The sequence below is a fragment of the Physella acuta genome, unplaced genomic scaffold (genome assembly GCF_028476545.2).
Source record: "Physella acuta isolate Inbredline_101_S28 unplaced genomic scaffold, ASM2847654v3 ptg000595l, whole genome shotgun sequence".
Classification (NCBI taxonomy): Eukaryota; Metazoa; Mollusca; class Gastropoda; family Physidae; genus Physella; species Physella acuta.
In genome coordinates, this window is record NW_026732114.1 from 7,456 (window position 1) to 33,478 (window position 26,023).

At 34.4% G+C, this 26,023-nt stretch overlaps 1 protein-coding gene across 1 annotated transcript in view; it reads right to left on the reverse strand.

Annotated features, from left to right (window-relative positions):
* Positions 1 to 920: 920 nt before the first annotated feature.
* LOC131947496 (uncharacterized) overlaps positions 921 to 26,023 on the reverse strand; it is a 63,238-nt gene continuing 38,135 nt past the window's right edge. Inside the window, exons 6-25 of the mRNA XM_059308716.1 lie at positions 22,606 to 22,821; positions 21,173 to 21,403; positions 19,658 to 19,864; positions 18,205 to 18,436; positions 17,371 to 17,467; positions 16,462 to 16,762; positions 14,429 to 14,729; positions 13,368 to 13,577; positions 12,559 to 12,683; positions 12,028 to 12,140; positions 11,378 to 11,499; positions 10,831 to 10,953; positions 9,899 to 10,167; positions 9,107 to 9,130; positions 6,125 to 6,739; positions 5,308 to 5,493; positions 4,276 to 4,475; positions 3,443 to 3,580; positions 2,872 to 3,052; positions 921 to 979 (exon numbers count right to left, since the gene is read on the reverse strand). Of these exons, the coding sequence (XP_059164699.1) occupies positions 921 to 979; positions 2,872 to 3,052; positions 3,443 to 3,580; positions 4,276 to 4,475; positions 5,308 to 5,493; positions 6,125 to 6,739; positions 9,107 to 9,130; positions 9,899 to 10,167; positions 10,831 to 10,953; positions 11,378 to 11,499; positions 12,028 to 12,140; positions 12,559 to 12,683; positions 13,368 to 13,577; positions 14,429 to 14,729; positions 16,462 to 16,762; positions 17,371 to 17,467; positions 18,205 to 18,436; positions 19,658 to 19,864; positions 21,173 to 21,403; positions 22,606 to 22,821 (3,950 nt within the window). The remainder of the gene's footprint in view (positions 980 to 2,871; positions 3,053 to 3,442; positions 3,581 to 4,275; positions 4,476 to 5,307; positions 5,494 to 6,124; positions 6,740 to 9,106; positions 9,131 to 9,898; positions 10,168 to 10,830; positions 10,954 to 11,377; positions 11,500 to 12,027; positions 12,141 to 12,558; positions 12,684 to 13,367; positions 13,578 to 14,428; positions 14,730 to 16,461; positions 16,763 to 17,370; positions 17,468 to 18,204; positions 18,437 to 19,657; positions 19,865 to 21,172; positions 21,404 to 22,605; positions 22,822 to 26,023) is intronic.

The following is a 26,023-nucleotide window of genomic DNA, read 5'->3' on the forward strand; positions in this document are numbered from 1 at the left end:
GAGAAAATGTAAAGAAAGATGGCGACCACTTGCGTCTGCTTATAAATATAATGAAGTTGGTGCCAGAAAAGGATAGAATAATAAATGCTACTTAAAATATTCATTAAAAGCCTATTGTAAGCCTATTTTATTATATTCTGTACTTGTAGTAGTAAAAAAAAATACAGAGAGTAGCTTTAACTGAATCACATATTTTAAAATAAATGCAGTTAAGTTACAAAAAAAAGTCAAAACACGAAGTTAGAACACCCATTCTTTTTGACGAAATAAAATATTAAAAATTTCCTTGTTAGAAGGGAAGTAACTTGGTAGGTGATGTTAAAAATAGATTTTAAAAAAAAACACGGCTGTCTAGATCTACCTGTTAATAACAACAGAAGGGTAACAAATATTCCAGAATAGTTTTTAATTTTAACCCAACCTAATAAAAACAAAAGACTATTATTAGAGTTAGAATAGCCCTACGCCTAGCTGGAAAAGTAACTGCTAATACCAATTCGTTTAACAAAATAAACTAAATGAAGACAGGTAATTGTAAAATATCTGACAATACCAAAATTTTAGGTAAAAAAAAAATAGAATCACTGTCTGACAATCAGAAAAACCAGCACCTCTATAAATGATTCCTAAGTAGGCCTAATTTTCAATCAAAACTTGATTACTAATTAGACAAGCCACACTCTCATTATACATGATGTTCCGTTGCTGAATGAAAGATAGATCACTCACAATCATACATGCACTTGACTGAAGAACTCACTAATGCAAAACATACATACATATTGCGATTACTTGTCAGCATTTGTATTTTTAAAAAAAACAGTTGTTATATATGAGTAGAAAACATGTGAATAACCCAAGCCATGCGAGAACTGAGCATCATCTAAACATGACTGAAAAAATGACTACACAGGTATATTTCAAATGGCTAATGTTATTGTGTGTACCATGCTGGGCAACTCACCTATGTCTTCTGTATCTGAAAGCATAGCAGCATTGATTGGTTGGTTTGGAGAGCAGACACACAAGTCACTTGGTATTGTTTTGTTTGGAAAATGATTGTTTTGTTTTGGAAGTTGTTTTATTTGGAAAAATGTTTGTTTTATTGGAAAAATAAATGTTTTGTTTGGGAAAATAATTGTTTTGTTTGGAAAAATTGATTGTTTTGTTTGGAAAAAAATGATTGTTTTTGCTTGGAAAAATAATTTTGTTTGGAAAAATGGTTGTTTTGTTTGGAAAAATAAAAAAAATTTTTGGAAAAAAAAGATTTTTTCCTCCAGGGAAATGATTGTTTTGCTTGGGAAAAATATTTTTTTGCTTGGAAAAATTATTGTTTTGTATGGGAAAGCAATTGTTTTGTTTGGGAAATTATTGTTTATTTTTGTTTGTAAAAAAGATTGTTTTGTTTGAAAAATATGATTTTAAAAAACAAAAACAAAAAAGGATTGTATCATTTGGAAAAATAATTCTTTTGCTTGGCAAAACAAATATTTTTTTGCTTGGAAAATGATTGTTTAGTTTGGAAAAATCATTGTTTTGTTGAAAATTCACAGATGGACATTGCTCATTTCGCTTAACCTGACTAGTAGTGCTAAACCTAACCCTTGGTGTATCTTAATAAAGTATGTAAACACTTTTATGCTTGATGATCAAGAGAGCAGATAGAGTTATTAGTTTTCTTGACCTTAGTAAAGTGTGGTCAGCACAATGCCCAGCCAAATTTTACATTTCTTAAAACAGCTTAACAGTCAATCACACCATGCCTCTTCAATGCTGTCCACTATAGTAGCTGAAGTAGAGTTCACCTGTATCTCAGCTTTGTGCCCAACCAGCTTTACTTCACCCAACTTTGGTCGGGTACCCATTAAAGCTGAATAAACTGTAAACATCTCATGTGCACAACCCCAGAAACCAAATATGATATTCTAGGTTAGTACTTATATGCACGACCATGCTGTCCATTATCACAGTCCTATCTCTATCTTAAAACTCCAGCCCCAGCCTGATATTTGACAACAAGCTATAGATTATCAATGGGACTGCGTGGACTAGTGGTGGAGCGCTAGATTGCTAACCTGATAGTTTTGAGTTTAAATCCGTTCCTGAGTTCTACCAACTCTGATGGGTACCTAACTAACATTAGGGAAAGTAAAGGCTGCTGGGCATAGTGCTGACCACATTATCCCTTTAAATGCCGAGGTCAAGAAACATATGAGCTCCATTTCATCTGCCCAATGGATCGTTAGGTCTAAAGAGGAATCTTTACTTTTTTTATATAGATTATCAGCAAAGTCCATCTGATACACCCATGACAGAAAAAATTAAAACCATTTTTAACATAAATTATCAATTTGGCAGATTTAGAAAAAATATTTTGGCTAATTTTACAGATAAACTGTTGTGTTATTTCCATCAAAGTAAATATAAAAATGCATTATTATGCCAAAGAATCACATGGCAACAGATTTTAAACTGGTACAAAGAAGAGTAAAAAGCAATCTTTAAAATAGAAAGCTGGGATTCTGTATGAGGGTAATGGGGAAATTTCCATGCAAGAAAACATTTACAAGCCTAAAGTCAGAGTGGTTAATTTTGGAGGAGTCTAAAATTTTCTATTTAATTATTTTAATCACTTGATAGAGAGATTATTAACTAAAAATATTTTTTTTAAATAGCATGTGTTCTTTTTATACTTTTAAATTAATGTTTGAAAAAGATATTTTTTTATTTTTCCTGGCAATTTTTTGGAATTATCAGGCAATATTGTCGGTTTTATCTGGCAATATTGTATTTTTTACATGAAAAACAGCTTGATTATTATGTTATAAATATGAAAGTAATAAGGAAAGTTTAAAATTTCTGACAACTTACTGCCATGAATGGTTACTCTTTGGTAATCCCCATCTATGTCAATTACCGGCCGCTCGTCCACAACAATAGGACGTTGAGTTGCCACAACAATATTTAGGTAAGGATCCTCAGGTACATAGTCCCTGTAGGCTGTCCATAACTCAATACTATCCACTTTGGTACTGGCATGAGTCTTGCCACCCTGGAGACAAGTAAAAATTTTAAGAAAGATTCTGATTAGCTCAAACAGATAAAATTTATGTATTACAATATTTTATTTTCTATTTTTAGTCAAAACATTAAAATCTCTTAAGTGAGAAATTATTTTTTGTCTATCTAGACCGCAACAGAATACGTAGCAATGTAATTATGTTGTTTATACTATCTGATCTACAATTAGCCCTGATCAGCTTAGAATTTAAAAAATAAATAAATATCTTTATGAATAACAAGTTTCACTTTTTAGGTGTTTTAAAATTGTATATATAGCTACTATAGTTGTTTTAAATAGTGAAAAAAGTTACAATTTTGTCATTGACAAATTACATTATAGCCATAGTAGAGGGTTTAATGAACAAAATAAAATTACAACCTGCAATGAACGTCCGAATAAAGTCCTCCAGTCGTTTGTTTGTTGCACGGACTGCTCCGAGGGGTAAGTTTCATAATCCACCCTGCGTCCATCTATATACATGACCAGACCCTCTTTTGGATGCCAGGTTAACTCGACCTGAGGTCAAAAATTTATTTTTGTCACTACAAGACTAATCCATATTAACGGTCAGTGTTATACACATTCAACTAATTAGGATTCTCAGTGATAAATGTCATAGATATTTTTTTTAATAATGCCCAAAGTGTAAAAAGGCTGCTGTGCCTATAGTTGAAACCATTTTAAAATAAAATAAAAAAAATAATAATTATAATACAAAATAATAAAAAATGGTAAAAGGAAATTTGATTTTAAAATTTTTAAATTATCAGCAAAGTCTAGGCCTGCACTAACTTAAAATTTTTAAAACAGTAGTTAAAAACAGCATTATAAAGAATGGCTAAACCTCACTTCTTCTTCTTTGTTCTTAATTTTAGTATTGGAAGGTATCCCCCTCCATCACAATTAAGGATTACGTGCCAACTGGTTATGCGCCATAGAGGCCATTGACTCTGATTTCAGCCTGCCTTTCTTTTTGGATTTGCTTCCATAGCCTTTATGCAACCAAGAACAAACTACAAGGCAGCAGTTGTTTGATTTTGGAGTTGCCTCTCCTAGAAGAAAGGCTGTCCCCCAGCTAACGAGCCTCATCTGCCCGAGGGTTCGAACTCGAGATTTTTCTGTTTAGCAACCATGAGCTTTTACCAACTCAACGACGCTGACCTCTAAACCTCTTAAAAAAAATTTTTGTCACTGTTTAAGAATGTACTCACCCTCTGCCAGTAACCAGCCTTGAAATCAGCTGACTCCACATTCCAGACCTGGTTGCCAGTCTGGAACTGACCCCGCAGGCGGCCGTCTCTGTAGTACAGCTTGATGGGGAAGGAATCAAAGAAAACCATATCATTCCTCAAGGTCATGGGCTGTAGGCCAATCCTTAGGGTCACACCTTGACGACACTTGTATAGGTCACCTGGCGTAGAACAAATAAAATATATATTATATATAAATATATATTTTTAAGAAAGCCCATGCATTTTGATTCACAAAGAATAATATGATACTAATTATTACTTTGGACGGCATGTCCTAACGGTAGAGTACTAGACTGTAAACTGAAAGTCTTGAGTTGAAATCCAGGTTTAAGTCAGTGGAATGTCCCTGAGTCCACCCAGCTCTGATGGGTACCTAACTTATATTAGGGAAAGTAAAGGCACCTGGGCATAGTGCTAACCACATTTTCACTTGATTTTTGGTTGATTTTTTGTTCTATGATGATATTTGCAGATTATATTTGAACATTATATTTCTATCTAATTTTTCTGCAATTAAATGATCAATAAAGCAACAGAGATTAACTAAACCCAACACATGTAAGGTACTAAATAGTGCTGAGCTGGCTCTATCAAGAAGTTTAAGCTGTTTGATGTATCGTCAATGGTACGAACATTGTTTACAATTTATTTGGTGATTTATTCAAGGTTAGTATTAACGTTTGCTTAAGATTTGGAAGTTTACATTTCAAGCTTACTTGAGTCAGGTACTTATCAGGGCTGAGTGAACTCATATACATCATACAAACATGACCCCTGCATCTCAACAACTTTTGGATTTGTAAATAGTTACATTCTCTACGACTGGCCTTGCTGTTCCACATCTCTAATGAAATCAATAATCAGGTGCTCTTTACAACTGGTGGACTCAATGATGTACTACAGATTCAAGCCCAGGATTTGATCTCGAGACTTTCAGGTTAGCAGTTATCAGCTCTACCATTCAACCTCCAATGACACCTAAATTCTTACCTCCACATGTGAAATTGGATCCCAAATCCAGGTAAGAGTTAACACCTGGCAGGTATAAGCCTTTAGTGTTGTAACCTTTACCATCTGTCACCTCTATACCTCCGTACCCTCGGATATCTCGGTCACGGATACGGATAACATCATTTCTATAATCGTCAAAGACAATAGTCATGGGCACCACTTGAACTGTTGAAAGAGAGATGATAAAAGAATATCAGTTTAATTGTTTTTTTTAAAATGAAATATGTTACTATTACTACAATAAAACTGTTATTTTAACTATTTTCTTAATCTAATATAATTAAGAAATGTAAGATAATATTTTAATCTATTGGTATAAAATATAAACATTAAAACTTGATGTTTATGAAACAGAAACATTAAAACTTGATGTTTATGAAATAGAAATTTGATGTTTATGAAATAGAAACACTAAAATTTGAAATAAACATGGTTTATAGGAAGTTTTAAAAGAAATGGATTAAAAAATATAAAAACATTTTTTAATCAATTTAAAAAAAAAAGTGAATTGTAAAGTTTGATTCAAAGTTTTCTTTTGTTTTGGTTAAAGACACAAAATACTTGCAGTTATTGACAGTGTTTAACAAGCATTGTTAAAATACAAACAATAACATTTAGTTATTAACAATGATTTTTTAACTAGTTTTTATTTTTTATTTTACACAGGTGTTAACTAGGTAGGATTATGCCCCTTGAAATCAAAATTGTTAATTTCAAGGAATGAAAGAGTTAACTAATCTTTTGATCAATGGTGATGGTAGTGTAAGTTTAATAAGATGGTGACATTTCTTCTTACCTCTGTACTGACCAGTGACCCGTAACTGATCAAGGTCATCATACCACACCTGCAACTCATCAGCCAGCATGTTAGCCGTGTTCCTATCATCGTAAAGGTCACGACCTACATAAACATGCTCGGTGGGGGGCTCGTCCCTCTGTGGGGCGTCAGCGCCTATTTGGTCAGTGTCCACGGTCTCATCATTAATATACATGCTCAACCCTTTCTTCGGATGCCACGACAAAGTTAATCTCTGCCACTCATCTGGGCGAAGTCGCGTCGATGTTGTCGACCAATTTCTTCTCTTCCCCCGGAAATCCGAAATCAAACGCCCGTCTTTGTAATAAAGTTTATACGTTGGCGTTGAAAGAAAAGTGGTGCCGTCTCGAAGATCTCGTGGATTCAACCAAAACGACAGGGTTAGACCGTGGGTACAGAGGTCAAGGTTACCAAAACATTTCTGGTAGTGTGTTCCCAGGTCTATATACTGGCGCTGTCCGTTGAGCTGGACTGCATTGCCAAAGCGTCCACCCGTGACACGAGCGTCCCCAACAACGAGGACGGTGTACTTGGTGTGGGGGATCTGGCGCCCGTCGATCTTGTCGAAGGAGAAAGATTCGTAACCCAGGTTATCTGGGGAGGTTAAAGGTTACGAAGCAGGTTAAATTAAGTTAAACGGCAGATGCTGATTAAGCATGCAGGTTACATGACATGCAAATTTTACAGTAATGTTAAATAAAAATACCTGTGAAGAGTCATTTGTTTATATAAAAGTGGATTATAATTTTAAAAACCTCAAAAAAAAAATCAAGATGTAGATAAACGCATATAAAACTATAAGATATGGAAAAAAATTGTTGAAATTTCCAAAAAAATATAAAAGAGTTTGTAGTATTTATTTAAGAACATCATTTGCTGCAGGTACACATTTTTGTGTTCAGCAAATAACTACATCACTAGATGGTTCCTATAGTTATTTAATAAAAAGCTTAAAAAAATTAATTTAACATCAACATTCTAGCATCTTAATTTTCATTGAAATAACAGCAATCAAGTCCATAGTGGATACTTAAATCCACACAACATGCATGGATGAAAGATGGTACACATTAGTTTAGTTAGAAGAGAATGCAGGTGAAATAACAAATATACATGTAAGTTATTATCAGAAATATTTTCAGAAGATTAAAAATTGACCATACAGATAGCAAAAACTCATATACTTTAATTCCATACTCATTTCTTCAAATGTGTAACACGTTTGAAGTACATAACTTTTAATCAAATTATAATAATTGATAAAATTAGTATGGTTTATAACTTTTCTTATTTTTAATTTTCATTTAATGAGAATAATGCAGCAATAATGTATTGGAATGTGTTACATTTTTCAGTGTAATATTTACAGTTAGTCTTCCAGTCATGTCAATTCTATTTAACCATTTTAAAAGCTTGAGTCATATTTTATATCACATATTTTTCTGGAATATAAAATATACATGATTATATATTATTTTTATCAGTTTGTCATAATCATCATGTTAAATGTTAAAAACTTTCATACACTATTAAAATTTAACACAATACTGAGTAAAATTAACCTACATATTTAAAACAGGTACTTAAATTGAATGGAATATTTTCGTGTCATTAGCTGTAACAAAAATACTCCTTCAACAAATCCTGTAATACACATAATACTTCTACACATGCCACACTGTGAAATATAAAAATTTTGAGCATAGCCATTCTAACACAATTACCATCACATTTCAGCTAACATACTCTAACTATCAAACAACATGCAAACAAAAACAGTTAGTTTATTTCTTAAAAATATTAAGAGTTAAAATAACTAGACAGTTTTAGTAAACATATTGAACATGTTTCAAATTGTATAAATATTAGTTCCATATCATATTTTCATTTGTCTTAATTTTTTAATTTTTTATTTTGGAGTAAAATAAAATGATCTTATTTAGCTCCAAAGTAATGTTATAATAATATTGATACAATTTGGAATAAAGAAAAAAAAATGTAAGTATAAAATGTACTCACTTTTATCATCTAGAATTAGTAAAGAAAAAGATTGATAGAAAAATAAAACAAGACCATTAAATCACCTTATTAAGTTGACATATTTACTAACAAATTATTTTGTGAATAGTTTCATTAAGGGTAACAAAAAGAAACAATGAAAGAAAAGTTGGAATTTTGACTAAATGACAGAGGAGAGTTCTAAAACAGAGATACACATATTAGTTAGGATACATTACACTGTAGAAAGAAATAGTAGCATGCAACAAGAATTACATTTTAAAAACAACATGAATTTGAATACCTGTTCTTAATTTTATCTTACAGTTTTTCATACATAAAAAAACCATGCAACTTAATTGTTATATATTTTTTATATGTAACATACATCTGTTCCATTATATTGCATTTGATTAAGCTCTTGATCTAGTTTTTTTAACATAAAAAAAGATCAGTAAAAAAAATAATTATTAAAAAGTTTCACATTTAATTATTTAACAAAAATAGATTAATTTTTAATGTAAAATTTGTATTAATTGGAGATAGGCTTTGTTACAACAAATAATGATGATTTAGTTAGTATAAATACATTACAACAAAAATGGTTAATACTGGTTAAGGATGCTTTAGCTTTGTTTCATACCATCCTATGGTCAGAAGATAAAACAAATCCTTCTCTAGGTCTGCCAATAATAGAAAAATGTATCCTTGATTGTTACAAACATGCTGAAAGTTTAATGACATTCTCTTGGCTGTATAAACTATAGTCTGTATATCATGATCCTTGTTTTATTTTCGGTATGATCAAATCCATTTGCGCTACAATTCCTGTCTACTGTTTCTGTAGTAATTTTTCGTTTTGGTTTATGACGAGACCATGCAAAATACAACATGCCAGGGCACATTCAACATATGAAGCCAAATGAAAAGTAACAGGGATGATAAAAAATGAAATGAGCTTACGTGTATTAGAATAATTGTAATCATCTGATGAGCAACATTGATCAAACATAATTGAGTTCACTTATAAGATTCACATATAAATTACAGAATGTTAATAATACATTCATCATATCTGAGGTAGTTAATACCATCTAACTTAGGCCTGATTAGTTAAGCATATTGAATTGCATAAAAGTTTGACAATACTTAAGCAATAATGAAATATATATGTAACAACACTTTCAGAATAATCTATGCAATCCTGTTTTGATTTTTTTATGTATTTTCAATACCATATTAAAAAAAATATAAAGCATTTTTTAGAAATACATTAGCATAAATGAACAGATATGAAGATATGAATGAGATGATTCAGTAAAATGAAACAGAGTGGTTCATACATCTCACTCTAAAAGTAAAAGACAACACCTATAGAACTAAACTGAGACAAAAATTATAATCCAACTATATAGAACACTCAGAGACAAACTATTTTGGCAAGATGCCACTCAAAATAGTACAGGGATACTACACACGATAGCACTAAAACTAAAATAAATTGCAAATTTATATATATATATATATATAAATATAAAAGCTTTATTTTATTTTAAAATAGTATGCAAAATCTAACATAAAATACTTAACCTACAGTTAAAGAAAAATCTATTTTCTCAAACAATTGGTAAAATCGTTTCTTTTTTTTTGTTATCATTTTAAAAAACTGATGAAGCCTCAATTAAAAAATTAATAAATATATTTTTCTTTCTTTGAAATCAATGTAACTATTTACTGTTTTGGTTTTAGACTTACCTCTGTCAATATATCCAAAAGCCAGTAAGTCTTCTCTTTTCCCATACCAAATCTCCATTTCATCCACATCAAAGTTACCAGTGGAGTATCTGTTACCGTACACATCGCCCTGGTTAGGGTACCCAATGTAGAAGCTGCCACGCCCTGAGCGGCTTGGGTCCACATGATCTCTGGCTGACCCCTGGCGGAACTCATTGTCCACATACAGCTTCAGGCCTGTCTCAGGGTGCCAGGTGATCTCTACAAAGTACCAGCGGTCAGTTTCCAGTCTGGAAGAAAAATAGTTCCCATATTTTTTAAATTTAAATATAAACAAAAAAAAAGAACATCAAGGAATAGTCTTTACTGGAACTCTAGATGTAAGTTCCCCTTTTCCCTTTCTGAACTTGCCAGTACATGGGGTAAGTAAAGTAGAGCTCATCTGTTTCTATGATCTCGGGTATGACTGGTTAGCGAGATCACTACTATGCCAAGCTGTTTTTACTTTCCCTAACTTAAATTAGGTACCCATCAGAGCTGGGTAGATTCAGGGACGTTCTACTGACTTGAACTACAGCAGAGTTTGATCCAGGCATCTCTTCCGGGGGGCTATGTGTCCCCCCCCCCCCCCACGGAGAAAAAAGTCTGGAAGAAACGCTGAACTTTAGTCTCAACCTAAGATAATGAACTCATCATTTTTTGGGTTAGCAAATACACGTTCCATCATTAGTTAGATCATGCTGTCCCATACTTTGATGACCACAAGATTAGCATCAATACAATAGAGGATGCAAGGCATATTTCACCCAGACAATCCAACTATATGACTTTATTAGGGCAGTAAATGAGCTCTACTTCTACTCTGTATAGTACTCTTTTTGGAAAAAAAATGTGTATTTGCATTAAATTATTTCCCTTTAGCTTAATTATTGGCTGTAGTAAGTGCTACTAACCTTGGTATGGAAATAAGTCCTCTGCCATCAGCACTGACCTGGATGTACCCATCTTTGTACATCATTAGAATACCATTCTCACCAGTTGACAAAAACACCATGTTGTTTTCAAATCGTCGGAACCTAATTTTAGAAAAAAATGTATTCATAACATTAACAAAGAACATAGTTGATCTTTGCTTTGTTTTATTTGACTTTGTTAAACATCAATTTTACAAGTTCTTTTATCATATAATATTTTTTTTAAATATCTCAAAAGAATTTGTAAATTGTGTGTAATAACAGACCAAACACTAATAGTTTATTAAGTTAAATTGAAAGTAAAATTTCATAAATATTACGGTTAAAATACAATATTTAAAAAAAATTTTTTACCATAATATTTATGAAATTCTTTCAATTTAACTTAATAAACTGTTGGTGTTTGGTCTGTTATTACATTACTATTATGGATTGTGAAGAATAAAATCCAGTGTTTACTGAATCCTAGCAATAAAGTTATCCCCCATGAAATATTTTTGAATAAAAAAGATTCAATGAGACTGACCTCATCCATGCTGCCACAGTGAACCCTTGTGTACATGATGCCAGATTGCTCATACATTCACCTTCTCTACGACCTACGTCAGCGTACTGGCCACGCCCACTCAGTTGAAGGGCATTGTTTACCTGAGTAAAGTTAAACATTAGCTTTGATGAAATATAATCATAAGGTTAAATAACTGTTATAAAGATATTCAATGTCTAGGCATAGTTATGTAACTAATCAAATGGACCACTGCAATTTTTTTTTATTCAAAGAAAGTTCAATTGAACAATTTAATTAGAGCAGTGGTTCTTAACTTTTTTGGTATTGAACCCCACCAGTTTTATATGCAGATTTACCAAACTCTTCTTCATAATTCTACCATCCGCACTGACAAAATCTGATTGTGAATCGTATGATCTTGGCGGTTCTTAACCTCTATCAAACCCCTGAGCCGTTTAGGAATTTGATTTAAAACAAGGTTAAAAAAAAGAGGCTTAAAAACTATCAGTTTAGGAATAGATGTGAACTACCCAGTTAGAGAAATAAAAAAGGATATTGTGCTGTGCAAAGATTGGCTTACACAACCTTTGAACTTGTAGTTAGGTTATTGTGTCTATATTTGTCATGATGTAGCAACACAAAAGCAGTATAGTATGAGTTGGTACTACCTTGCCAGGTATTAGCACTGGTCTGCCAGATAATGTGATGGACAAATCTGAGTGCATCAAACGGTCCTCATCCAACAGTTCTTCAAACTCAATCAGGTAACTGTGGGGACGACCTAATGACAAAAGTAAATTATAAGCAACTGTTATATTTAAAAACCTTTATGTTATACATATATTTAAATAATCCCTTAAACATATTTTTACAATGTTCACTTCTTATATTATATTTTTTCTTTGTTTTCTCATTTGGTGGAGCTTTTAACTAAATAATGTTATAATTATTGTTTTAACTTTATTATATATAAAAATCTTAAAGTTTCTATAAATGTTTTTTCTCTCAAACTTTCACAGCATGATTGACAGATCTTAAAGACCTTGTGAAAATAAATGCTTAAAATCACAACAATTTATTTTATATCAAAGAATATATTTGCCATAAATGTATGCATTAAAATAAGTTTTAAGCATTCATATCATATCAGCATCTAAACTATTTAAACCAACACCATAATTTAAAATATGTATCCATACTTCGCTGGATATATCCATGTGATGTGAGAAAATCTCTGTCTGCCTGCCACATATCCATGTCATCATACGTAGCTTCAGCGTATCTGCCATCTCTCATATCTATGTTACCACGTCCAAGGTAAAATCTAAAGCATAAAAAACCTTAATTATTTTTTAAGAAACATTAATTACATATACTAAATTTGCTTTATTTTAGTGTAAAGTGATGCAGGTATTAAATCCATATAGTATATAATAAAAAACATTAACAAATCTATTTTAAACAAAAGCAGTCTCTGGGTGCTTTTAAACTGAAAATATATAGCACATGGGTAGATAACTGTTTAGTAAGAGTTATGAGCACGTGCTTGCTTTTCTTTTTCAACCACTATCACAAATATCTGTAGCAAATATAATGTCTTTTAAAGAATACGAGCCGACCCGCGGCGAATCATACACCGCTATTTAGTTGTTTTATTTTCTACTTTTCAGTGATTCATAATTTGAATGCTGCCACTGAAAATATTTGCTTTAAAACACTAAAACCCTCCTTCCCCCAACCCCTAGCCCCCCCCCCCCCCCCCGTGAAAGCAGCCTCCTCTTAGTTACCTCCCCTAAATCTTTTCAAACTAAATTATATGCCCCTAATAGCCGTCACTAAACCCGGCTCTATGATTGTAAACATTTAGCGTGAACCACAGCTCACCAGACCATGTAGGGGTGGGGTGGTAGTAAGGGAGCGTGCTTACAGCTTGGTGTTTTCTAGCATCTCCAAGAGGAGAATTATATATATATAGATAATCAGTGGTTTGGTATTATAGTAACCCTACCTGTCAGTATCATAGGAACCAGAAGGTGGGTCAGTTCTGGCACCAGCAGAAGAATCCTCAGATGTTAATTCATTGTTTATGTACAGACTCAGGCCGCGGAGAGGGTGGAAAGACACCTCAAGGAAGTGCCACTTGTTTTCACTTAGGTTTGTTGTGGTTACCTCCCATTTCTTAGAAGATGTGTTGGCAGTGGCGGTTAAAGATTTTCCCCTGAAAAACACAGACAAGTCAAGAACTTATTTAATGAAATACATTTATCAATTTTATAAACACTTTAACAGATAAACTAAAATGTTTAAAATTTTGGTATTCATTCGATATTGCAAGCAGAAAACACAAATGATGTTAACAGATTAACTAAAATGTTTAAGATTTTGGTATTCATTAGATATTACAAGTAGAAAATGCAAATGATTATGACTATTTTAGAAAGATCATGTACTGTTGCTGAAGTAAACTGAATGTTCTTATCTTGAACTAGAAGCTTAAATGTCTTTAACAGTTACATAAAAAAAGTAATGAATCCTCTTTAGACCTAGCAATCCATTGAGCAGATGACATATAGTTAATATTTTTTTGACCTCTGCATAAAAAAGGAAGGTGTGGTTAGCACTATGTCCAGCCATCTTTACTTTCCCTAACATGAGTTAGGTACCCATCAGAAATAGGTGGACACTGGGATGTCTACTGACTTGGACCTGGATTTGAACTCAAACCCTTCAGGTTATCAACCTAGCATTCTACCACTAGTCCACAGTCTTAACAGTTACATAGTTGTAATAAAACAAATGTCCGTTACATTATCAATTAATTTCAGGACATGGTTATATGTGTATATGTCTAAAATACCCCAGTATGATGTTTAAATTGAACAAATTTTATTTAGTAAGATAAAAGTAAGTAAAAGTAAAGTTCCCTTTTCAAACCTGATGGTCTAGAGGGCAAGTGAAGTAGAGTTCACTTGTTTCTGTGACCTCAGCATATGAAGAGATAGTGTGGTCAGCACTATGCCTTAAGATAAAAGTGACCCAACTAAATCTTGCAGTGTAAATCCTATTTACCTGTATCTGAGAGTTATGCCATTGCTGCCTGTTGACATAAGGTACATATTGTCCTTCAGCCTGTCAGGACGTACCCACATAGAGTACAAGACACCATGGTAACACAGGTCCAGGTTACCAAAGCAATCAGATTTGTGGTCGTTGAAGTCAATGTAGTCGTTGGCGCCATCCAGTTTAATGGCGCGACCCACTTTCCCGTCAATGTGTTCTGGTGACCCCACTAGGCTGACCAGAATGGAGTCGTGGAGAACTCTGTTGCCTGACACCCTCTCAAAGTCAAAGTGGTACCCAGTGGGCCGACCTGCAACAGACAAGAATGTTTATTTTGCTAGGTAGTTACAATCTTAAATTAAAATCTTAAAGCTTCTATACATATATTTTTAGCGCAATTTCCATTCTGGAGAATTGTGTTTATTAACCCGCCATTTCTGGATGTATGAATGTATGAATGAATGGATGGATGGATGGATGGATGGATGTGTGTCCGCAGCTTTAAGTCGTATCTCCTCCTCAACGAAGCAATATCGATGACTAGTCCCAAAAGCAATTATGTTAAGCAAGTTACGAGGATGAACATAGGCCATAAAAATTCCGGGTTTCTTTCATGGATTTCCCGGAAAAGCCAAACAACCTCGAAAAAAATCAGTTTTTGGCCCATATCTCGGCAACCAGACCACTTAGCGACTTGAAACATGTACCAATCGATTCCTGCCATAATTTAGAACAATATTGCCGAAGAAAGTTTTCAAAAATATCCTTTCGTTTGGTCACAAAAATTTTTTTGAATTAATTAAAATTTGGACCGAATTAGTAGGCATATTTATCCAACCACACCACACGCGTCATCACGTTCAATAGCTGCGCCATCACGTTCAATGGCTGCGTCATCACGTTCAGTAGGCGCGCAATGGTTTTTAGTCATGTAACTCTATTGTAAATAAATCATGTAAAATACTGAAAAAAAAATTAATAAAAAACGTTTTAATAACTAACCAATGGTTTTACTAACCCTGCTCTTGATTTACGCTACGACAGAGCTATTTTTAGATAACATAAGGAAATTGCGCTTAAATGTCACTAGACTTTTTAATTAACTTGTTTTCTCAATGTATTTGCAAAATGATGAACAGATCATAAGCCTATTGTAAAAAAAGATGATTGAAATCAAACCAACCTATTTTATATAAAGTAACCAAGCAATAAATTGAATTTCCATATTTCAATTATAAAAGAATTATTAAAAAAACACCTATAACTGATTAAATTTAATTAATATTTTTCTATATTATACTTGGTGAAAGTGTAGCAAAAATACTTCTCCAAGTTTAATGGACTTCCTTAATTTCATTTGCTGATATAATTTAAAAAATTAACCACAATAAACTATAGCAAGTACTACCATATTGTTTTATTGATATGTTCAAATAATTGTATTTATAGGTTCAAATAATTTTATTGAAAGGTTCAAAAACTATTCAGACACCCTATTTGTTACCATTCTGATTGCTGAGCTTAAAATCAGATATTTCAATAAGACAGTACTTTGGAGAATCATAGTTAAACAATGTGTGAATGGTACATTACACAGAAATCCTAATTACAATGAATATTCCCACTAAGGTTAGATTGTGTGAACTTTTCTATAGTTGTAACAGTCAAGAGAGTCTAACACTAGTAATTAAAAAAAAAAAAAAAAAAAACTTTAATCCTGCAAGAGAATCGTTACGGGTCACTTGTAGGTTAGATAGAAATAGGTTAGAATAATCTAGAACTAGGGGAGAGTGCGTGTGTGAGTTGAGTTTACCTTAGAGTATTGTTAACCCCGGTGTGTATATGTATTGTTATCTCAAGGTCGAATGCGGTATAAAAGCTGGAGTGAATGATTGTCAGGGGTTAGTTGCTAGCGATTAGGATGAGGGCTACATTTGAATGTATATATTTGAGACGGAATAAAAGTAGTGAACGTAGTCACGAAGAGTTGTCGTTTAACTGAAACTAACCAGAATGTAACAAGAGTTAACAAAACAAATTACCAGACTTGAGGAACCCAATAGACTGCAACATGTCCCTGCTGCCATAGAAGATGTTAACATCATCCACCACAGCATTGTCTAGCTGCTCCTTGCGTGATGCCACATTGCCTCGTCCAATGAAAGCTTTCTTTTCTGTTGTTGACTTTAAATCCGGGGTTGACCTTTCCCTGATCTGTCTGTCCACGTCAAGGCCATTGACATACAAGTACAGGCCTGAAGTAGGTGACCAGCTGACCTCTACAAAATGCCAGACGCCAGTCGCGAGGCGGTTGTAGCGCACCTCCCAAGTGCTGCGTTCTTTCTGTACAAAGTGGATTGGGAAAAATTAGAGAAATGATAAAGAGATATAATAGAAGAAAAGATACGCTTCTGGACATGGTGATCATTTAAGTAGGTGAAGTTGATTCCCCCTGTTTCTGTGACCTTGACAGCAATATTCCCAGTCTCATTATTTTTCCTGATGTGAGTCAGGGACCCATTTGGTGGTAATAGGGACTTCATACTAATTAAAGCTCTGTTGAAGTTGAGACTTGCAGTTGTGCTCCACCATCCAACCACACTCTGTCCATTAAAAAAGGAAAATAATCCTTTTCAGACCTAACCATCCATCATATTTCTTGACCACAGCATTTGAAGGGAAGGTGTGGTTAGCACTTTGCCCAACTGCCTTTGCTTTCCCTAATATGAGTTAGGTACCCTTCAGAGCTGGGTGGACTCAGGGATGTTCTACTGATTTGGGTCCAGATTCGAACTCGAGACTTTTGGTTCAGCAGCTTAGCAATCTACCACTTAGGCCACACCGTCCCGAAAGGGGATTAAAAAAATAGTTATATTTCCTATGGAATACCATAGTTTTTTTCTACTTTAAGAGTTTTTAAAACAAAAATTTGGTAATATTTTGTCTCTCACCTGAGCAGCAGCTACAAGAGCAGTCCCAAACTGGTAGACATCTAGACCAAATGGTGAGCTAAAGATATAGTTCCTGTTGCTCTCAAGTCTATCAAACCTGCAACATGTCACAGAAAGTTATCAAACATCTAGACCAAATGGTGAGCTAAAGATATAGTTCCTGTTGCTTTTTAGTTTGTTTCTACACTATTAAACTTTCTAAAAATTATAAACACACATAAAGACATGGAATGAAAATATAATTACTGTAAATTAAATTCAGTGTGCAAGTTCAAGGACAATAATTCTTATTTTACTTTGTAAATTGCTATAAAGTCTTGATTAACCCCCTTTATTTAAAATACCTCTAAAATCTAAGAGTAATATGTTTTACTAAACACACTTTGCAACTTACAGCAATTTTTTTTTATCTAATCTTACATTGATAAAATAAAAATAATAAATTAAACATTTTTTTTTTTAAATTACTATAAAACAGTGTTTAGTTAGTAAAAATAATGTGTAAAATCTCTATCAGCTGAAAAAGATAAATAAATTAAAATAAATGTACTCTAAATGCTGTACAATAACTTAATAAAATTAACAAGAGGTAAAAAAACTAGGTTTTATACAAAATTACATATTTTTTTTAAATTTGTGAAAATAATAGGCTTTATTACTAATTACTTCATAAAGAAAGACATGTAGCATTGGTATTAGCATACATTTTTTAAAATTAGAAAATATGTGTATGAAGTAGGCTGAATTAACTGTATAAAGAAAGAAATGTAGAATTGATGTTAGCACTAAATTTTAAAAAATTAAAAGTATGTGAAAAAAACTAGGCGGAATTACTTAATAAAAAAGGACATGTAGAATCCATGTTTGCACTTCTCAAACTCCCCCAAGCACTTCATGGTGGCATCGCCAAGGTCAAGGAACTCTCCTCTGCTGCTGAAACTGGCAGCCTGCCTGATCTTGCCAGGCACAAGTTGAATGTTGCCATGGACACGGGCAGATCCACCAACCATCTCCATCTTGTTGTCCATGATTTTATCCATGGGGAGATAATAATGAAAGGCAGGACCTGCAACCAGTGAACAAAATTATACTCTGTTTAAAAAAATCAAAAACTAATTCTAATCTTTAAGAGGTTAACAAAAAAAGTGTAGAGCTTTATTGTCAATTATCAACAGTAATAAAAAGCTAATTTTTAAAATATTCAGGTTTAACTCTAAATCTGTATATACTATAATTATTTTAAAAAGACCCTATTATAAAATGCCCTTCATGTTATTAACTATAATTTGTCTTCTGGCGTTAATCTTTAAGTTTGATACTCCATTTGCTAACACACAAAAATTTCTAAACCTCATCAATACTTTCAACTCCTGGCTATACAGTGAATTGACAATTGTATGTTAAAAATGGAATGTTGCTACCATAGCCTAAATTCTTGTGTCTTCTGCACTATGTATTTCAAATTCTCAATTCTTATATTTTAAGGGTCTTGCACCCACTAAAACTGTACCAAAACTCCTAAAAAACATTCCATCATCAAGAAACTTTCCATGATGTTGGATTTACCTGTCTCCTTGACTTCAGCTTCTAATCCTACTGCACTAACCATTAGCACACAATAAACCATGTATTTAATTCAGAACAAAATGTCCCATTTCTACGTGTCACCCATGTAGGCCTACACAACCCATAACACAGAACACAAGTTGTATCTAGTATACAAAAAACTCCCAGCTCTTCCTTCTGTTTATGTCTTCATAGTCTTAACAGACCATTGGATGATTGTGTATTGGAAAATCCAAGCACAAAGCATGGGCCCTAAGTTGAGAAGAGCCAGATGTTGCCCATATACCAGGCCCCCTCTCTCCACACAGCTGAGGGACAGGATCTTGTAAGCCTACACCGATCTACATTCTACAACACAACTCACACCTTATAGGCTTTTAAAAAACTAAAAGTAGAATAAGTTCTACTTCTGGTTACCAGAAATCGACGAAAAGTTGAAACAGAACTACAAAATTTGATATAATATATATGAAATTTCATCAACCTAGCTGTAACGATACTCAAGTTATCATGTTCACAGACATACATGCATACCTACTATGTTTTTCAGACTCAGGGAGGAGTAAAACTTTGAGATTTGTGAATTAATAGTTAGTATATGAGAAAGTAAAAACAGTTCTAGCCCTACCTTCAATATACTTCTGTTGTATAGGCCTACACCTACACCAACCCTTAACACATCACACCTTGTATCAAATAGAAAAAAATATCCCGGCCCTACCTTCCTCCCTAACCTCAGCCTCTGTCTTGAAACTTGAGATAAAATGAAAATCGTCCACAGTAATGATCCCGTTATAGTTGGTGGGACCGCTGGCAGTGGCGCGGCCAATGATAAATTCTTTATGCTGGTAGTTGTTGTTGGCTGCTGGTACTTTACGTGAGGCCTTGGTGTGGGCCACCTGGTTCCCGTCAACATACAAAAATAATCCTGCAACATAATAAAACATAATTAATTAATTAATTAACTTTTTATTTTAAGGAAATATGTTTAGCTGCAGGAGTAATATACTAAGAAAGGTCTAGAATCATGTATAGAAAAAACTTATAGGGTGAATTCGACAAAGACGACGAGGTTTGCTTAATTTAAGTTTTATTGTCTGATTCACACCCAAAACCTGTTGCTTAACAATATATAGACTTAAATTTAATTTTCTAACCCTCTACCTGTTTACCACATATTATTGTTTTACTTAAATAAACTTACCTTAATTACATTTTTTATAAAAAATATTAAAATAACGGGAGAATTTTTATACCAGTGTCCGATAATGGAATCTTTTTAAAAAAAGGGGTGATAGGTTACTGATAGTTAACTAAATACACACATGGCTGGCTAATGTCAATGCTAACCCTGTCCCTAACCCTAACCCTGGTCCTACCATACGCCTAACCCTAATTTCTAACCATATAATGGAGGCGAGCGAGTTGACGAGATTCCGTCCCCAATGTTATTGACATGGAATAAAAACGTGCTTTTTAGATTTAGACCGTAAAAAAAAATAAAAAATAAAAACTTAAGCCTAAAATTAATTTAGAAATTTTATATTTTTAGAATAAATGTTATAAAAGTTGCAAATCCAGAGAACTTGAAAATAATTTGTTGAGTTTAAGGCTACATTTCTATTTATTTTCATCAAGCCTAAGTTATAACCGGATGTTTCACTTTCGTAAGACAAATATTGATTGGCTGTACAGTAACTTAGTGATCGATAACTATTTGTTTACAAAACTTTGCAGATCAAGTTTTTAAATTACAATGCAAATTTAAAACCCCATGACCTAGTTTTCTATTTTTAGCTTACAATGTGTACAATAAAATCAATGGCGGCCTATCCAATAGCAGGATGCCATTGTTTATGTCGCCATTACACGTGAAAACCAAATTGTTTTTGCTTTTTTTAAAATTTTTATTTAGTTACCGAAAATATTATAAACATCAAATACATCCAATCTTTAGTAAAGTCCGAAAAAAACCAGATAGACAGGATTTTATAACCATATTAATTGTAACTACGCTGTGCATGATTTTTAAATGAATTTATACACCTCTCAAATACCTTTGAGACTTTTCTCGCTGGTGTCCATTAGTTGAGATTACAATACTACTAACAACCCAACACACCTATTTTATGGAAGAGTCTATTATCAGACATCGGTATCTATAATCATCCAAAAAGACATACCATGTATGCCTACATATAGACGCTCTAGGCTTATGACATTATTAATTAACTACCTTTATCATTAGACCAGGAAGCAGCGACATGGTACCATCTATTGGGTAGAACACTGTTGTCCTGGACTTGCCACTCTTTGCCATCTTTTGTTTTGAAAACAAATTCCAGTCCACTTTTTGAGTAGCTCATTGATATACCGTGACCTTCTGAACTATGGCCGCCATTGGACATGTAAACAACTTTCTCCTCGGGTTTGGACGCAAACTGGAGCCACATTCCAATATAGTAACCTAAAACAAAAATACAATTTTAATTCATTCATTAAAAAATAAACTAGGAAATAACAGAATCCATACTATCCCAAATCAACAACAACAATAATAGTGAATTACTGGTCAGCGGCTATTCATAGTTCATTATCTTTTAATTATGAATAGCTTTCTTCAGAGGCCTGTTCGTGGACTACTACAAATAGATACGCTCTTTTACTTTATGTAAAGGCCTACCAAAAACTTATAATGAATAATGATTACTGTAACAGCATAGTAAAGTAAATGTTTTTTTTTAAATGAAAAGATATTGTGTTACTTAATCTTATAAAACAAAGATCTAGTCCACTTCCTAATTTGTCTCATTATGACAGTGAAGAAAGATGTATTATTGAGAGATTATCTGGTTACCGCCTTTATACAATCATGGGTAAGAACTTAACTTAGGTACAATGGGTAAGAACTTAACCTTCAGGATATTTACCTTTAGAACAATGGGTAGAATTTACCTTTAGTACAATCTGTAAAAACTTACTTTTAGGTCACTTACCTTTAGAACAATGGGTAAGAACTTACCTTTAGAACAAATGGTAAGAACTTACCTTTAGTACAATGGGTAAGAACTTACCTTTAGTACAATGGGTAAGAACTTACCTTTAGGTCACTTACTTTTAGAACAATGGGTAAGAACTTACCTTTAGGTCACTTACCTTTAGAACAATGGGTAAGAACTTACCTTTAGGTCACTTACCTTTAGAACAATGGGTAAGAACTTACCTTTAGAACAAATGGTAAGAACTTACCTTTAGTACAATGGGTAAGAACTTACCTTTAGTACACTTACCTTTAGAACAATGGGTAACTTACCTTTTGGATACTTACCATTAGAATCATATGTAAGAATTTACCTTTGGTACAATGGGTAAGAACTTACCTTTAGTACACTTACCTTTACTACAATGGGTAAGAACTTACCTTTAGAACAATGGGTAAGAACTTACCTTTAGTACAATGGGTAAGACCTAAACTCTAGGACCACGTGTGAGACTCACCTTTAGGACACCGGGACAGGTCACCAAAACACTTTAGTATAATGGGAAAGAACTCACCTTTAGGACACCGCGACAGGTCACCAAAACACTTTAGTACAATGGGAAAGAACTCACCTTTAGGACACCGCGACAGGTCACCAAAACACTTTAGTACAATGGGAAAGAACTCACCTTTAGGACACCGGGACAGGTCACCAAAACACTCGCCCTTGTGGCTGGGCCCACTGACCCTGACCCACTGGCTGCGGCCGTTGATCTGGAGGGCGCTGTTGACCACCCCGGGGACCAGCTCGGGGAGGCCGTACACCCGGGAGTCCAGGCCCGAGGGGTTGACGATCTCATCGTTGACCAGACTGTCCATGGGCAGCTGGTAGCTGGCCAGTAAGTCTGGAGAGATACAGAGAGAATGTTGCATTTAAGTTACAGTCAATGCAGGTTATATACATTACGTTGTCGTCATGGGGTGGATAACTGACTTTCGCGTTTATTTCATGTAAACTATACTATACAGCTTTTAACAAAAAAAAAAAATTCAATGTTAATAGTTAATGAAGTGGAAAGGCGTGAACGTATGGAACAGAAAGTTTCGAGTTCGGCTTCCGGGTTAGAATCTGCAGGACGTCCCTGAGTCCACCCAGCTCTAATGAGTACCTGACTCCTATTAGAGAAACTAAAACACCATAGTGTTGACCACATTATCTCTCTGTATGCTGAGTTACTGAAATAGTTGAATCTACTTCATATGCCCCACGTAAATTTAACCGAACGGGAAAAGTTGATGATGATGATGATAAGATGATGATGGTAGAGTAAGAAAACACAATGTGACGTTTGTTTGGATGTCCCTTTGAACTAAACAAGCCAGTTTGAAAACACCAATGCGACCATAATTCATTAGCGAGCTCCCTCTGCTAACCTCATCCGTGTTCATGTGTGCATATTTGTAGCAATTTATTCAAGCAAATTAAGTGTTTTGAGTTCGGATCCCGGGCTCGAGTCTGTGTTGGGTACCTGACTCACATAAGGCAAACACAGCCGGTGCGCATGGTGCTGAATCGCGTTAGGGAAAGAAAAGACGGCTGAGAATACTGCAGACTAGACTATCCCTTCACATGCAGAGTTCACTAAATCAGATTAACTCTACGAGTGTGACGTCATTTATGGACGACCCCTAGCAAGAAAACCACAAGGAAAAGAAGGAAACCCCAATATACCTGGCGAAGAGAATTGAAAAAGTAACTGACAGGTGGATGTTGTAAATAGTCTATTCTCCACCAGAAGTTAAAAAAAATAAAGAAGAAGAATTATTCAAACAAATACAATTAATCATTGTGAAAACGTAACTATAGCCGACTATATTGTTACCCGTTATAAACTGATTTATGACTGGACTAGCCGAGATCTGGGTTAAGTCTACGGGCCGGTGGAGCGTGGTGTTGACCTACTCAACAGTGTCAACGTTAGGAAGGCCTCTCTCCACGGGGCAGGCAATCAACGTTAATCCCCTGGCGGTGCAGACACGGGGGTCGCCGTGATCCGTCATTTGTAGCGTAGGTCTGAGTGGTGATGTGCAGAGGGGGGGGGGGGGGGGGTTGATGTGTGGGGGAGCGGTGATGTAATTGTATTCAAAGGGAAAGAGTCGCGAAAGGATGTTGATGTGGAGGTTAGTTGTAGCCGTTAGTTCGAGAGGTTTTAAGGAGAGTTGGTGGGCTTCTTTAAGGGAGAAAAGTTAAGTTTACAGAATAGTCTCAGGAGCGACAAAAACATTGAAGTTTAAGGCTGGGTTCAGACAGTTTCTTCCAGGCATCTCTTTGGGGGAGGGGGGGGGGTGTCGGAAGTCTACAGCCTCCCCCCCCCAACGAAATAAATGGGATTTATTTAGAAAATATATACCTACTTTTATCAGTGTCCCCTCCCCCCTTGAAAATTTAGGCCGCCTTCTACCCCCCACCCACCCCCGGAGAAAAAAGTCTGGAAGAAACACTGGCTGGGTTGATAATCGGCATTTGGTAACGTTACGATAGAGAAAAGGCTAAAGCTATCTTTACAGTTTAGTATCAGGGACTGCGCTATAACAATATTGAGGTTCAAGGATAGGTTGATAATCGGCATTTGGTGTCGTTACTATGCCTATTCTAAATATGGAAATGTAGATGCAAAGTAATTTTTTTTTCTAAAGACAAGACGGATCAGAAGACAGATGAAACAGGGTCTACGTTTTAGTCACCTATACGTAAACGTGGTTGTGTAAACATCAATACTCTTTCAACATTAGCTTTCCATCTTGAGATGGTACTCACTTAAGCTGAATAAACTTAATGATTTAACTACTTCTATACGCATCAGATTGCGTTAAGGCCTTGCATCAGTAACCATTACGGTCATGCATTCGCTACATTTTCCGGTATGCCGTATATTGTTTCCTCTATCTTAGCTCTAACACAAGTCACCGGATGTAAGCTTGTACCACGTCTTGAAACTCGACTATCTCCCGCTCAGTGTAAAAATTACCGGACTAGATTTATTAGAGCAAGACTTTTTAATTTGTTATGATAGAATGGCGGCAATAAACGCCGACAAAATGGCGCAGTGTGTCCTACGTTACGTACACTGGAACATTTGTTCCTTCTATAGAACTTTTTCTAATCTGAGAAAATACAGTAGAACAGGTTTTTTTTTTATTTTCCTTCAGGCAATCTTAGAACTGAGCCTGCATATCTGGAGACCACAGTCCAGTTTATCAACGAAGTTAGACTTGTTTAAATCCTCCGACATAAATACAATTAAGAACTCAGAAGAAGAAAGATGGTTGTAAATATTGAAAGTATTTCATCCAGCACATTTCAGCATTACGTGTCAACATGTTATGCGCCATATAGGCCGTTGACTCCGATTTCAACCTGCTTTTTTTTGTCCTGGATTTCCTTTCATAGACTTTTTTTCACCCAAGAATAAATTAGAAGGCAGCAGTTGTTTGACATTGGAGTTGTCTCTCCTAGATGGGTTACTTGCCCCAGCTATCAAGCCTCATCTGTCTGGGCTTGGCAATAATAAAGGGCTAATCATTAAAAGGGCTAATCATTAAAAGGGCGAATTATTAAAAGGGCTAATCATTAAAAGGGCTAATCATTAAAAGGGCTAATCATTAAAAGGGCTGATCATTAAAAGGTCTAATCATTAAAAGGGCTAATCATTAAAAGGGCTAATCATTAAAAGGACTAATCATTAAAAGAGCTAATCATTAAAAGGGCTAATCATTAAAAGGGCTAATCATTAAAAGGGCTAATCATCAAACGGGCTGATCATTAAAAGGGCTAATCATTAAAAGGGCTAATCATTAACAGAGGCTATCGGTAGCCAGTACTAGAGACTGCCCATCAATTAAGACTGGCAGTGAATACAAATTGCCCATAAAGACTAAACATTAATAAAGACAAAAAAATTAATAAAGTATGCGCACTTAATTAGGCTTGGTCATCTAATTTGAGACTGGATACCCAATAACGACCGACATGCAATAAATTAACTAACTAACCCACCTCTACTAGACCCACCATCCAGGTCATAATGCCCTGATTGTGCTTGACAA